The sequence below is a fragment of the Hemitrygon akajei genome, chromosome 18 (assembly GCF_048418815.1).
Source record: "Hemitrygon akajei chromosome 18, sHemAka1.3, whole genome shotgun sequence".
In the NCBI taxonomy this organism is placed as follows: domain Eukaryota; kingdom Metazoa; phylum Chordata; class Chondrichthyes; order Myliobatiformes; family Dasyatidae; genus Hemitrygon; species Hemitrygon akajei.
This window is the reverse complement of record NC_133141.1, coordinates 28,848,965-28,864,404: the sequence shown is the minus strand read 5'-3', so window position 1 is coordinate 28,864,404 and position 15,440 is coordinate 28,848,965. Positions and strand designations below refer to the sequence as shown.

The 15,440-nt window shown below is 45.7% G+C and overlaps 1 protein-coding gene across 1 annotated transcript in view; it reads right to left on the bottom strand.

The window, feature by feature from the left end:
• The window catches only part of LOC140741231 (nck-associated protein 1-like), an 89,671-nt gene that overhangs the window by 51,376 nt on the left and 22,855 nt on the right, over nt 1-15,440 (bottom strand). The window contains exons 6-12 of the mRNA XM_073071194.1: nt 15,209-15,299; nt 14,412-14,549; nt 13,164-13,212; nt 9,765-9,921; nt 7,755-7,811; nt 6,202-6,298; nt 2,400-2,509 (exon numbers count right to left, since the gene is read on the bottom strand). Of these exons, the coding sequence (XP_072927295.1) occupies nt 2,400-2,509; nt 6,202-6,298; nt 7,755-7,811; nt 9,765-9,921; nt 13,164-13,212; nt 14,412-14,549; nt 15,209-15,299 (699 nt within the window). The remainder of the gene's footprint in view (nt 1-2,399; nt 2,510-6,201; nt 6,299-7,754; nt 7,812-9,764; nt 9,922-13,163; nt 13,213-14,411; nt 14,550-15,208; nt 15,300-15,440) is intronic.

Genomic DNA, 15,440 nt, shown 5'->3' with positions numbered 1-15,440 from the left:
CGAAGCAAGCGCCAATCAATATTAGGGAGGTTGAAGTCCCCCATGATGACAATCCTGTTATTTTTGCATGTTTCCAAAATCTGCCTCCTGATCTGTTCCTCAGTGTCTTTGTTGCTATTGGGGGGTCTACAGAATACTCCAGATAGAGTGAATGCTCCCTCTTGTTCCTGACTTTCACCCACACTCACTCAGAAGACAATCCCTCCAGGACATTCTCCCTTTCTGCAGCTGTGAAACTATTCCTGATTAGCACAGCCACTACCCTCCCCACCCACACAATCCTCCTTGAAATATCTAAACCTCAGAACATACAGCAGCCATCCTGTCCTTGTGACAGTATAAACCGGAGGAAGCAATTCTAAAAAAGAGTCAAGAACAGGGAGGTCTGGTGGTCTTTTGTGCAGTTAGCTAGGGAAGGCGCACAGGATCTTGGGTGTTATAGACAGAGAGTACAAGAGCAAGGAGGAGTTTCGTGGCAGCCCCAGCTATTCACCATCTATCACTGACTTGAGTGAAGGAATCAAGTGTAATATATCCAAGTTTGGTGATGGTAGAAAACTGGTTGGCAGTGTGGGATATGGGCAGGGTGTGGGGAGACGTTGGGGGATATAGCCACTTGAATGTGGAAACTGGAAGAAAACCAGAGAAAGGCAGAGTGTTGTTTAAATGATGAGAGTTTGAAAGGGGGTGATATTCAAAAGAACCTGGGAGCCCATATACAACAGTCACTAAAGGTTAATATGTAGAAACAGCATAGAAGTGAGGAAGAGTTATGTTGGTTTTGAATGCAAGAAGATTTGTGCAATGAACCTTTTAGGACTGTGTTGGTCGTTGATGACAAATAAAGCTAATCTTTTAAATCTTTATCTTTAATCTATTTAAGGCAGGATCACCAATCAACCTCCACGTTACAGAACAGAAACTCACCTCACAGAATTCACAAACCACAACTCAAAATTTTGAGATACAGAATAAAACTCACTCTCATCAAATTTGTGGGGGGGGGGGGGGGTGTGGATAGGAAGGAAAAACAAAATAAATCTTTTTCAACAGACTTTTCCTGACACATGCACAGATGATGCGGCCATTTTGCAGAATGCAGCTGCCCCTGAATCTCCAATAAAGTGAATGCAATGGGCGGCACAGCGGTGCAGCAGGTAGTGCTGATGGCGCACAGCTCCAGACACCCGGGTTTGATCCGGCGCTGTCTATGTGTTTGCACGTTCACTCTATGACCATGTGGGTTTCCGCTGGGTGTTTGGTTTCCTCCAAGGTCACAAAGACATGAAAGACATACAGGTTGGTGGGTTAATTGGCCACTATAAATTACCCCTAGTCTGTTGGTGAGGGGTAGAAATTGGATTTGGGGGAACTGATGAGAATAGGTCACAGGGACGCCACTAAAGACGTGGGATCGTTCTGTGAGCCAGATCCTTCTTTCTATATTGTCGAAAGGATGGCTCACCCATTGATTGCCAGGATGGCAGGTTTGTTATCAGGGCAATGAAGCAGATTAGGCCTGCACTATGTTGTGTTTAGCAGAATGAGAGGAGATCTCATTGAAATGGACAAAATCCTTCCAGGGCCTGAGACAGGCTAGATGTGGGGAGGATGTGTCTTCTGGCTGGGTGGCCCAGAACCGGGGTTCCAGTCTCACAATGTGGTGTTGACAGTTCAGGACACAGATGGGGAGGAGTTTCTGCATTGGGGTGGGGAAATTCTCTGGAGCCATCTCCCCACAGGGCCGTGGAACACAGCTCACTCAGAACACAGATCGATAGATTTTTGGATGTGAAGTCAGTCAGAGGAGATTCCAGGGAAACAGCACTGAGTGAAATGATCAGATGTAATTGTGGTGAACCGCAGGGTAGCCTTAAGGGGCTGAACGGCCTCCTGCTTCTTACGTTCTGGTGTGATGAGCAGTCCACTGATGGGTGGGTAGAGAATGCACTTTTCAACAGTTAGAGCAGGGAGAGAGGCCATTCATCCCATCCAGTCCTTGCCAGCTGTAGTCCATATCTGCAGATTTGAGCACTTCAGATCCCATGACCAAGCTCATCAAGGGTTTCCCTTCTCCAGTCACTCTCTTCACCCATCCACCAATCTCTTGAAACCCCTGCCCCGAGGCTCCACTCCTTCCACCAAGTGCCCTTCTCATTCAAGTACTTGTCTAGATGCCTTGTCCATGTTGTTACTGTTCCTGTCTCCACCAGCTCGTTCCAGATAACAACAATGTACCTACTGCTCTCCTTAACTCTTCAATACATTCAATGGAATGAATCAGGTCTCAGTGCACAGACTCACTCCATATATTTATTTCACTGGTCACCACTGTCAGACATAAGGATGTAAATCAGCCCAACCCACGAGTTTCCCCTTCTTTCATCCCTCTTCCTCACCTGTCTACATAGTCCTCAGGGGTCTTGGTTTTAGTGATGTTCTCAGCGTGACGCACAAGCCATGAAACCTCATCACGAGAAAATGACAGAGCCATGAAGACAAAAAGAGCCTGGATCAAAGAGCAAAAGTTTACAGTGAAACTTTGACCAAGATACAGAAGGCATCACTTTTATTTGCATAGAAAAACCTACAGCACAATACAGGCCCTTTGGCCCACAATGCTGTGCCGAACATGTCCTTACCTTAGAAATTACCTAGGGTTACCCATAGCCCTCAATTTTTCTAAGCTCCATGTACCTATCCAGGAGTCTCTTAAAAGACCCTATCGTCTCTGCCTCCATCACCACCGCCGGCAGCCCATTCCACGCACTCACCACTCCCTGAGTAAAAAACTTACCACTGACATCTCCTCTATTGTGTTTGACGGGGCTCAGAAGATTAAAATGCATGGGATCCATGGTAACTTGGCTGTTTGGATTCAGTATTGGCTTGCCCATAGAAGGCAGAGAGCAATGGTCAATAGGATTTATTCTGGCTGGAGGTAATCTGCCTAGTGGTGATCCACAGGGATCTGTACTGGGTGCTCTGCAGCTTGTGATGCATGTACACTAAATGACTTGGATGAAACTGTGGATGGATGGGCTAGTAAATCTGCAGACAATATAAAGATTGGTGCTGATGTGGACAATGAAGATGCTTGTCAAAGGATACAGCAGGATATAGATCAATTGCAGATATGGGTGGAGAAATGGTAGATGAAGATTAAGGGTGAGGAGCTGGATATCTTAAAGGGAATGAAGGTAGATAAATCTCCAAGGCCTGATCAGGCACATCTAGTGGGAAGCTATAGAAGAAATTGCAGGAGCCCTGGCTGAGAATATTTGTATCATCATTAGGAACAGGTGAAGCGCTTGAAGTCTGGAGGGTGCTGAATGTTATGCCTATAGTAAAGAAAGACGGCAAAGAAAAACCTGGGAACCATAGACCAGTAACTCTAACATCCATACAGGTGCCCCCTGCTTTCCGAACGTTTGCTTTACGCAACTTCGCTTTTACAAAAGACTGACATTAGTACCTGTTTTCACTAACCAAAAGAGGATTTTCGCTTTTATGAAAAAAGATGCCCACTTTAAGCTTGTGTTTACCCTGAGGAAGACTACCATGACTGTGAAGCCTTGCTCGGGCAGGTGTTTGTGCATGCGTGCACGTGCTGATTTTTTTCTACAAATCAGTTTTGGCTCAATTTTCCTGATTCTGGTAAGTGAAACTACAATGTAGGTACATTATTTCTACTTTATAGAGCTGTATATTTATCATATCATTCCTGCTTTTACTAAATGTTAGTGTTATTTTAGGTTTTATGTGCTATTTGGTATGATTTGGTAGGTTATTTTTTGGGTCTGGGAATGCTCAAAAAATTTTCCCGTATAAATTAATGGTAATTGCTTCTTCACTTTACGCCATTTTGGCTTACAAACAGTTTCATAGGAATGTTCTACCTTCGGATAGCGGGGGAAACCTGTAGTAGATAAGTTACTGGAGAGGATTCTGAGAGATAAGATACACATACAGCTGGGAAGATAGGTTAGTCAGCATGACTTTGTGCATGGGAGATTATGTCTTATTAACTTGATAGATTTTATTGATGATGTTTCCAAGAAGCTAATGAGGACAGTATGGTCTTCAGTCAGGACTTCAAGTAGCCTTAAGATTCAGGGGAGTAGATTTAGGATGGAGATGAGGAGGAACTGCTTTTCCCAGAGATTGGTGAATCTGTGGAATTCTCTGCCCAATGAAGCAGTGGAGGCTACCTCAATAAATATATTTAAGACAAGGTTGGATAGATTTTTGCATAGCAGGGGAATTGAGGGTTATGAGGAAAAGGCAGGTAGGTGGAGATGAGTCCATGGCCAGATCAGCCATGATCTTATTGAATGGGGGAGCAGGCTCAATAGGCCAGATGGCCGACTCCTGCTCTTATTTCTTATGTTCTTATGACTTTGTAAGTTTCCACGTGGCAGGCTGCTCTGGAAAATCAGATCACATGAGCATTTGAAGGCTCTGGGCCTGTACTCACTTGAGTTTAGAAGAATGGGGGTGTGGGGAATCTCACTGAAACCTATCAAATATTGAAAGACCTAGATAGAGTGGGCATGGAGAGGATGTTTCCTAAACTGGGGGAGTCTAGGACCAGAGGGCACAGACTGAGGCTACGTCCAGACTAGACCGGATAATTTTGGAAAATGCCGGTTTCGCGTAAAAACGATAGGCGTCCACACTAGGCGTTTTTAAAAATATCTCTGTGTACATTAAAACGGATATTTGGGCGAATCTCCTCCTCCTGGGTATGCGTAGGACACATCTACCGAAAACAACCAAAGAGGAAGCGGTTTACTATTTCCGTTTCTGCTGTGGCGTTGTTCTATTGCGTTCATGAAAACAATGACATTCCGTGCTGCCATCACCATCTGTTCCGGCAAGTCATGACAGTGTTTTTAGATTTCTCCGGTTACCCTGTCCACACTGCTCTGCCCAAGCAGCGTTTTCAAAATTACACACTCTGGAGAGCGTTTCTGAAAATCTCCATCTTCGGGGGACGAAAACGCCATTTTACTGCGGACGGAGGGTAAAAAGGAAGAGAAAAAGCTTCGGTTACAGATCTATCCGGTGTAGTGTGGACGTAGCCTCAGAATAAAAGACATTCCTCTAGAACAGAGATGAGGCAGAAATTCCTTAGCCAGAGGGTGGTGAAGCTGTGGAATTCATTGCCACAGACAACTGTGGAGGCCAAGTCATTGGCAATATTAAATTGGAGGTTGATGGGTTCTTGATTCGTAAAGGCGTTAAAGGTTCTGGAGAAAAGACAGGAGAATGGGGTTAAAGAGGGATAATATGGTACTGTGCAAAAACACATACATATAGCTAGGATGCCTCAGACTTTTGCAGAGTACTGTAGTAATTTTATGTTTTGCACTGTACTGCTGCTGCAGCAAAAAAAAAACAAATTTCATGACATATGTGAGTGATGATAAACCTGATTCTGATATGGGTCTCTGTTGTGGACTGAGAGTGGGAAGGGGGCAGGGAGAGGGGAAGCATGGTTAGGAAAAGGGGAAGGGAGAGGGGAGGGAGCAGCAAGCATCAGAGAGACATTCTGTAATGATCAATAAACCGATTGTTTGGAATCAAACAACATTGCCTGGTGTCTCAGGGCTGGGTGTGTCTGCACCTGCACCACCCCTGCCCCTGGCATTCCTTCTCTGCCACCTGTCCCACACCCCTCCCATGGCGCTCCACCCTCGACGTTCCAACATCCTTTGCTCCCGCCAGATTGACAAACTTGCTCTGTGCTCCACATTGACAAGTACAGTACTGTGCAAAAGTCTTAGGCACCATAGCTATACATATGTGCCTAAGACTTTTAAGGTTGCTTCTCGAACTGGAGGCCTGTGACCTGTTGTGCGCCTCAGGGGTCGGTGCTGTTTCGAATCTGTATCAATGATTTGGATGAGATTGTACCAGGCATGTTCAGGACATTTGCAGATGGCACTAAAATAGATGGACAATGAAGAAAGTTATTAAAAAAAAACTACAGGGAGATCTTGATCAGCTGGGAAAGTGAGCTGAAGAAAGGCAAATGGAGTTTAATTCAAATAAGTGCAGAGTGTTGCATTTTGGAAGGTCAAACACAGTTAAGATTTTCAGAGAGCCCTGGAGTGTTTGGTTTTGTTTCAGATTCTCACTGCCTGCACTGCACTGGTTCTGGTTGAACAGTACCCACACCTGCCAAGACGCCCCTACCTTTGGTCCCAGCAGCCCGGGTTCGTCAGTCAGGATGGTACTCAGTTCCCTCACGGCACTCCTCAGGAAATGACGTTTCTCCCTGTGCACAGATCCGCTAAACGAAAAGCACAAACCCAGTGTCAACAGATCTGTCACCTCATCCCAGAGCATTCCCTGGCCTAAAGATTAGAGAGCTTAGTGACATGGTGTCCTGACGCCAACCTTTCCCTAAATGTCATTAAAACCAAAGAGCTGGCCGTTGACTTCAGGAGTGGGGGTGGTGCACATGCTCCTGTCTACATCAATGGTGTTGAGGTTGAGAGAGTTGAAAGCTTTAATTTCCTAGGTGTGAACATCACCAAAAGCATTTACTTGCACTGCCCTTTTTCAGTAGAACATAGACCATTAATCAAACATCAAGTGTTACAGCACAGTACAGTACAGGCCCTTCTGTTGTTGTGCCAACCTTTTAACCTACTTTAAGGTCAATCTAACCCTTCCCACCCACATACTCCTCCACTTTTCTATCCTCCATTTGCCTATCTAGGAGTCTCTTAAGTGCCCCTAATGTATCTGGCTCTACCACCACCCTGGCAGGGCGTTCCATGCCCCACCATCCTCTGTGTAACAAAAACTTACCTCTGACATCCCCCCTATATATTCCTCCAATCACCTTAAAATTATGCCCTCTCATATTAGCCATTTCTGCCCCGGGATAAAGTCTCAGTCTATGCCTCTTGCCATCTTGTACATCTCTGTCAAGTCACCTCTCATCCTCCTGCACTTCAGAGAGAAAAGCCCCAGCTTGCTCAACCTATCCATTTAAGACATGCTCTCTAGTCCAGACAGTAACCTGGTAAATCTCCTCTGCACCCTCTCCAAAGCTTCCACATCCTTCCTATAATGAGGCAACCAAAACTGAACCCAACATTGCAAATGTGGCCTTGAAGTAAATTACCTTTTACACTTTATTCTGCATTCTATTATTGTTTTACCTTGTTCTACCTCGATGCACTGTGAAATGATCTGATCTGAATGAACAATATGCAAGACAAACTTTTCACTGTATCTCAGTACATGTGACAATAATAAACTAATTCCAATTCCAAATAAAGACAACTAAAATGGTCGATTTCAAACTGTGATTAATAACTGCCTCTCCAAGTGACCGTTCCTTCCTATTTCAGTTTCTGAGACAGGTAAACAAAGCCCTGAAGTTGGGTTGAGACAGTGGGAAGGGGTCAGTAGGGGTAGGAGGGGGTCAGTGGCAAAGAACTGCTGCCCCGTTAACAAGCCACAGCGGATCAGGCCATAGGCTTCAACCCATGAACCGATCTCACTCGCCCGAGGGTAGCTTCCCTGTCCCACTACCCTTGTTCACCTCACTCTCACCCACCCCTGACTGACTCCTCCCACCACCTAACAGTTCCTGATCCTCCTACACTCCCACATAACCCCCCAGTCTTTCTTTCCTTCAGTCCCCATACCTTTATCTCCCGACACCCCCTCCCCCGTTTCTCCCCCTCAGCCTCCTTCCCTTCACCGTTTGCGTCCGTACACAAGTCCATTACCTGTGTGAGGTGACGTGCTCCCGGCACTCTTTCACATCGCTGATCCGCTTGCTGTATCTGCAAGAGCAGAGATGGCAGTCAGTGCTGTGACTGAGGACAGGCACGGACCCGGCAGCGAGCCAGGGAAACATGGATGGGACATAAATTGTAAAATGGTCTGAAGGTGACAGAGGGAAGGCAGCAGCCATTGCAGTGTGTCGGAAGCCGGAGGATTTCCTCCTTGCCTGCTCTATCATTGGCAGCACACACCTGATACGTGAACGCCCAAGTCGGGCGGACTTTCTTTGATTCTGTTATGGTTATTATTCTACAGATTTATTGAGAATGCCTACAGGAAAATTAATCTCAGGTGACATATCTGTACTTTGATTATAAATTTACTTTGAACTTTGGTGAGGTTGGTGTGTGTGTGTGCACGGCAAGAACTTTGGAAGAAGTTGCTATCAGGACTTGAGGACCTGAGTTATAGGGAAAGGTTGAATAGGTTCGGACTTTATTTCCTGGAGCATTGGAGAATGAGAGTAGGTTTGACAGAGGTATACAAAATTATGAGGGTATGGATAGGGTAAGTAGGCTTTTTCCACTGAGGTTAGGTGAGACTAGAACTACAGGTGATAGGTTAAGGGTGAAAGGTGAAATGTTTAAGGGGGATTTGAGGGGTAACTTTTTCACTCAGAGGGTGGTGAGAGTGTGGAACAAGTTGTCAGCGAAGTGGTGGGTGCAGTTTTGATATCAACATTTAAGTAAAGTTTGGTTAAGTCTGTAGATGTGAAGCGTATGGAGGGCTATGGCTCAGTTGTAAGTCGATGGGACTAGACAAGAAAGTAGGTTGGCATGGACTAAATGGGATGAAGGGCCTGTTTCTGTGTTGTAGTGCTCTATGATTCAATGACTCTAAGCGGGACTGCACAGCTACCTCTCCCTCCTGCACTTTCCCCCACCGACAGCTCCCTGGCTTTCTGCCCTGAACCGGAAGGGTATGGGACCAGCACAGAGAGAAAGGAACCCAGGCACAGCTCGGGCTGGTGGTAATGAAACCATTGAGTTACCACCTGACTGCAAGCATCTGGTAGGCCCTGAGCCTGTGCCCAAGGGGCCCAACACCCACCCTCCATTGTGATGGAGGCAGAGATCTCTGTGGGAAGGTAAAATAGGAAGGGACCATCTTCCTTGAAGGAAAGATAGGAAGGGACCGTCTTCCTTGAAGGAAAGATAGGAGGGGACCGTATTCCTTGGAGATGGGATGTGTTGGGTGGGGGTGGAGAACACAGAGGGGTAAAACACTAAGGAACAAAAGAAGACCAATCAGTCAAAGCATATTTATGTCACCATATAGTTCCTTAAGATTCATTTTCTTGCAGGCATTTACAGGAAAATAAAGAATACAACAGAATTTATGAAAAAGACCTAAGACAAGATCTGAGATCAAAAAGGCTCATTATGTGGACAAAAAGCTCTTGTACCTCCTGCCGGATGGTAGCTGCGAGAAAAGGACAAGGATTTGCTTTCAGGGAACAGCGGAAGGACTGGCAGTGATTTAGTTCAATCTGTAACCAGGCTCTTCTACCTACGAGCCAATCCCTGGCAACACTGCACGGTCTGTACAGTGTGTAACACTTTAATACATTGTTCACAAGTCATATGTAAGCCTTTTAGGCAAAAGAAAAACAATACAAAACGCTTCAACTGTGGTTAACAAGATAAGTTAAAGACACTGTTAGATCAAAAAGGCTCATAATGTCGACAAAAGGAGCAAACTGAAGATTGGGGAATTGCTAAGATTCAGCAAGGAGAGGCAAGGCCTTGCTGAGGACAGGAGAGAGTGAGTGACGGAGAAACAGAGATGTGTGAAATGAAGCAAACCTCACACTGTCCCATTGGCCATTTGTAGGCAGCAACAGAGGTAGAGTACAGCTCCATCTACAGGGAAGGCTCACTGTGGAGTAAAGCCTTCACATTCCCAATGAGGGCTCAGTCCAGGTAACGTGACAGTGGAGTTAGATACATTACCCTTTCATGCTGCTGAACAGCTCCTCGGTCACCTTGTGATGGATTAGAACCTCGTCTCTGAAAAGCTCAATGCACAGACTGCACTGCAGTGCCTCTTTCCACAGTGCCTGGCATGCTTGCTCTGAGTTTAAACTGCTGTGGCAGAGCAGGAAGCCAACTAAATCAGAGAAAAACAAGAATTTATCAGAGGTGCGAAAGGTGTATAATGTGGCACAAGTAAGGGTGCATTTTATTCAAGCTCACTGCATGGCGTCTTCTGTTCGCACACCTGCCCATTGTCCCTCCACAAGAACAAAGATAACACGGTACCCAGTCCTGTCAGGACAGAATCACCCCACAGAGAAAGACGTGAACACCTGATCATCATTTCACAGGGCTATACACACACACACACACACACACACACACACACACACACACACACACACACACACACACACACACACACACACACACACACACACACACACACACACACACACACACACACACACACACTTACTTTCCCTCTGCCATCCGATTCCTAAATAGACTTTGAAGCTTTGGACACTACCTCACTTATTTAAATATACAGTATTTCTGTTTTTGCACATTTTTTAATAATCTATTCAATATATGTAATTGATTTACTTGTTATTTATTATTGTTTTATTTTATTTATTCATTATTATTTTCTCTCTCTGCTAGATTATGTATTGCATTGAACTGCTGCTGCTAAGTTAACAAATTTCATGTCACATGCTGGTGATAATCAACCTGATTCTGATTTTGACCATTTTGGGGCATCATGGAACACAGAATGGAAACAAGACCTTTACCCCAACGTGTCTGTGCTGATTAATTAAACTAGTAATCAAACACCTAACTAAACTGATCCTTTCTGCCTGAACAATATCCATATCCCTCCATTCCTTGCACACCCATGTGCCTGTCTAACAGCCACTTAAACACCTCCATTGTACCTGACCACCACCATCCCTGGCAGCACATTCCAGGCACCCATCACTCTCTGCAAAAAAAACTTTCCCTTTCTCACCTGAAATAAATGCCCTGTGGTACTAGACATTTCAACCCTGGGGAAAAGATACAAGCTGTCTACCCTGCCTATGCCTCTCATAGCCTTATAAACCTCTATCAGATCTCCCCTCAGTCTCCGCCGCTCTAGAGAAAACAACCCAAGTTTGTCCAGCCTCTCCTTGGAGCTCACACTCTCTAATCCAGGCAGCATCCTGGTGAGTCTCTTCTGCACCCTCTCCAAAGGCCCCACATTCTCGAAAAACTTAACAGTGCCATTTAGAAATTGGGATCCTTTTGGTCTGCATTCAAATTTCTTGCATCTCCCAGTGCTCAGCTACACAGCAGCCTGGGAAGACGCGGCATTCCCCTGCAGCTCCTGCAGAATGTAGCTTCCCTCGACGTGGCTGCCCCTGTGATTACTCGAGCAGGGAACCATGCTCCCAAGTTCACTGCCAGTGGAATAAACATGAGTGACTTGGCTGAGGCTGTAGGGTCCGTGATCAGAAGTCCAGAGATGATCTGAAGCAAACCTTTAAGGAATTCAGGTCAGTGAGCAGCAGCTGTGGAGGCAGAGGGACAGTTGACATTTCTGGTCGGGTTCAGAGTGGAAGGGAGAGAGCTGGTGTAAAGAGGTAAGAGGGAGGGATGAGGCAGAGGCTGACAGGTCACAGGTAGATCAGATGAGAGGGTGTGTAGGGAGGGAGAGCGGAGGTGGAGGTGGAGGCTGGGAGGTGACGAGGCAAGGCTGCGCTGGTGTCAGCAGCAGGTGGACTGAGTACCCATACCCTTCCCAACTGTCCACCATTGGATCTTCAGACTGCACCGACCTCCCGTCGCAGGTCTGAACCACACTGGAGACAGCTTTCCACAGATCCTCATGTCATTCTGTCAAATTTGTTGATGGGGAACGATGCAAACGTGAAAATGTCACCCTCGCAGGGATCCACCAGTCCACACCAACTCCAAGACAAAATGAAATGTCTCTAAACTGCTTTGTGCCACGTGTATTTAAATGTACACTGCAGAGAGACAGATTCTGAGGACTTTCAAACATTGCCTAACAATGTCTGGATAATTCTTTATAACACAAACACAAATGCTGGTAACACTCAGCAGGTCAGTCAGCACCAGTGAAGAGAGAACTAGAATTCATGGTTCATGGCAAAGACACTTTGTTGTTTGGTTCAACTGAAACAAGCCCTTTGGCCTTTCTAGTTTACGTGAAGCTATTACTCTGCTTAGTCCCATTGACCTGCTCCTGGACCGTAGACCTCCGTACCCCTCCCATCCATGTATCTATCCAAATTTCTCTTAAGTGTTGAAATCAAACCCACATTCACCACTTCCCATTGGCAGCTCGAACCACACTCTCACAACCCTCTGAGTGAAGAAATTCCCCCTTAACATTTCACCTTTCACTCTTAACCCATGACCTCTAGTTCTAGTCTCACCCAACCTCAGTGGAAGAAGCCTGTCTATACCCCTCAAACCTTTGCATACCTCAATCAAATCTCCCCTCATTCTCCTATGCCCCAAGGATTAAAGTGTTTTCAGTATTTTCTGTTTGATTTTAGGTTTCCAGCATCTGCAGTGTTTGGATTTTCATCTCCTCCGGATTTTTTTTTTACTTCATTTATCTGTTATTTGGCAGTTCTTTGCAATGTAACACACACAAAATGCTGGAGGGACTCAGCAGGTCAGGCAGCATCTATGGAAATGAACAAACAGTTGATGTTTCAGGCCGAGACAATTCATCGGGACTGGGAAGGAAGGAGAGGAGAAGCCAGAGTAAGAAGTGGGGGGAGGAGGGGGAGGAATACTAGCTGGAATATGATAGGTGAAGCCAGGTGGAGGGAGGAGTTGAATTGAGAATCCGGGAGGTGATAGGTTAAAGGGCTGAAGAAGGAGGAATCTGATAGGAGAGGAGAAAGGATTATGGGAGAAAGGGAAGGAGGAGGGGCACCAGAGAGAGGTGATAGGTAGGTGAAGAGAAGGGAAGGGGTAAGAGGGGAGCCAGAATGCGGACTGGAAAAAGGGAGAGGGGATCAGGGTGTTTGAAATTACTGGAAGTTAAGGAAATTGATGTTCGTGCCATCAGATTGCAGGCTACCTAGATGGAATATGAGGCGTTGCTCCTCCAACCTGAGAGTGGCCTCATTATGGCAGAAGAGCGGGCCATGTTGGAATGGGAATGTATTTCACTTATATATTGTATGTATGTGCAAACCCAGATTAAAAATTAAATTCCACTTCCTGCACTACTTGATCAGAGCAATATCAGTTTTGTTTGCATTTAGTACCATGTTTCTAATGTCTTGTGTACGGGCCATATTGTGTACAGCTATAAAACCCAGGGTTCCAGTGAGCTGTGCTGATACTTACTGATAATCCATTTCTCCATTGTTTCCAGGGACAAATATTCACACGGCATCTGAAGTAAAAGACAAGAGTTCAAGGGTCACTTTCATTCCCCATGTTCGCAACCAACGCATCAGCGTTACTAACATCAGAATGGGAACCCAAAAATATTTTCATCCATTAATTAGCAGTGCAGCAAAGATATCATGACCCACAGTTTGCGTTGCATCAGCACGCAGGATGGTGTGCTGCAGGACCCAGGTGAGTGGGTATATGGGACCCAGATTTAAATGCACAGCAAGGCACATTGACACCGCTCCGACCCCGAATCACACACAACGTTGTGGAAGTTGCAGCAAGGAAAGAGTTAAAATGGTGTGCTAACAGAACAGAGAGCAAACACTTTGTACGGCCTTCCTATGTGTGGGAGTTTATTAAGGCAAGAGTCAAGATGATAAGCTGACCGAGACAGCGTGCACACATGGTGCAGTCACCCAGGCTGAACACAGCACTCTTCTGTTCGAGCCTGGGACCCAGAGTCACTGAGCGTGCCGAGATAAAGATGCAAACGAAGGATTTTAGGGCAACACTTACTATTGGACAGTTATTTTACTAATTCCCAGGTGTTATGGGTCTTTAACATAGATTTAATTAGTTATTAACACCTTCCTGCCACTGTCTGTAAGGAGTTTGTGTGTTCCCCCATGACTGTGTGGGTTTCCTCCAGGTGCTCCAGTTTCCTCCCACAGTCCAAAGGCATCGGTTGGTAGGTTAATTAGTCATTGTAAGTTGTCCTGTGATTAGGCCCGGGTTAAATCAGGGCTGCTGGGCGGTGCAGTTCGAAGGGCCAGAGGACCTATTCTGTGCGATATCGCAATAAAAATAAATAAATAATAACTGATGCTTAAATATGCAAATGACAGGATTCTGAATTGTACAGAGTTTCTATTGGATTAATATCTGTGTCCAACTAATCAATTTCTGTGTAAAAATGACATTTCTTTGTTCAGTGTGGGTGACGGGCCAGGCTGTTCTCCGCGTGCGCTGAGAACAAGAGTGAATTGTCAGAGTCGTCGACAAACAGCCAGAGTGTCTTCTCAGTTTCACTTCGCAAAGTCATTCAAGCACAGAGTATGAGTAGATTTAAAAACTAATTAGATAAGTTTCCGGAGAAAGGTGAGAGGCAGGTAGAGAAATACTGGCCTTATTAAATGATCAGTTCTACGGTTGGCAGAAAGCTATGTTGGAAACTGCAGGACTGGTTATGCTTACGGTGTTGGATGCAGCAGGATTCAGCATGGCGTTCGAGGTGCTGATCAAACTGAGCAGCTGAGCACTCCGCCAATGGTCAGCAGTGAGGTTCCTCCTTGGGAAGAGGGTTTGCAACGAGAGGAGGGCATCGGTGAGGAGCTACAACAAGAAAAGAAGTCATTAAACAGCCAGTGACACCAAACAGATGAAATGCCACCCAGAAGGAATTGTGCATTAGTTCAGTGCACAACACTGAGTACCATTATCAGAAAAACAAAGGAAAAAACCTCCCTTTCTCCAGCTGAGGGTGTGGTGAACTATATATACCTGTCTGGACACACCCCACCCTGCTGACTGCTCCTGTGGCTCCTCCCACTGACCGTGGCTCCTCCCATGGGCCCCGGTATAAAGGGGATTGGAGACACAGCCGCCGGCCTCAGTCTCCAGGATGTAGTGTGGTGGTCAATTGCTGCTTGTTCTTTCTTCCAGCCAATAAAAGACTATATCTTGCCTTACGTCTCCAAGAGTTATTGATGGTGCATCAGAGGGGAAGGGACCATACCTGTGGCTCTTAACTTGATAAAGCTGCTATGTTCAGATTCTACACTGGGTGCATTCAGGGAACCAAGGCCCAACTCTACAGAGTTAGGCAGCTTGGATAGTGAACAAGAGCAGAGAAATGCAAGACTCTGTGAAATGGGGCATCGGCCTAAGATTTGATCTTAAACACTAGCTCAACCAAAAACACTGAAATCAAGGCACAAAACATTTCCTCACTGGAAAAATGTGGGCCCACCTCTGATTGTGTGAAGACTCACCTTCCAATGGGATTCAAATTCCTCTGTGAGTTTCTTCAGTGGGTGGTCATAATCTAGGAACATCTGCCCAAGCCTGGAATAATTGGAATCACTAATTGGGAAAAAACAGGGAAAATTGAGCAAACGAGAAAATCTGTAGATGCTGGAAATCTAAGCAATACATACAAAATGCTGGAGGAACTCAGCAGGCCAGGCAGCATCTATGGAAAAAAGTTTCGGACACAGGTTTAAG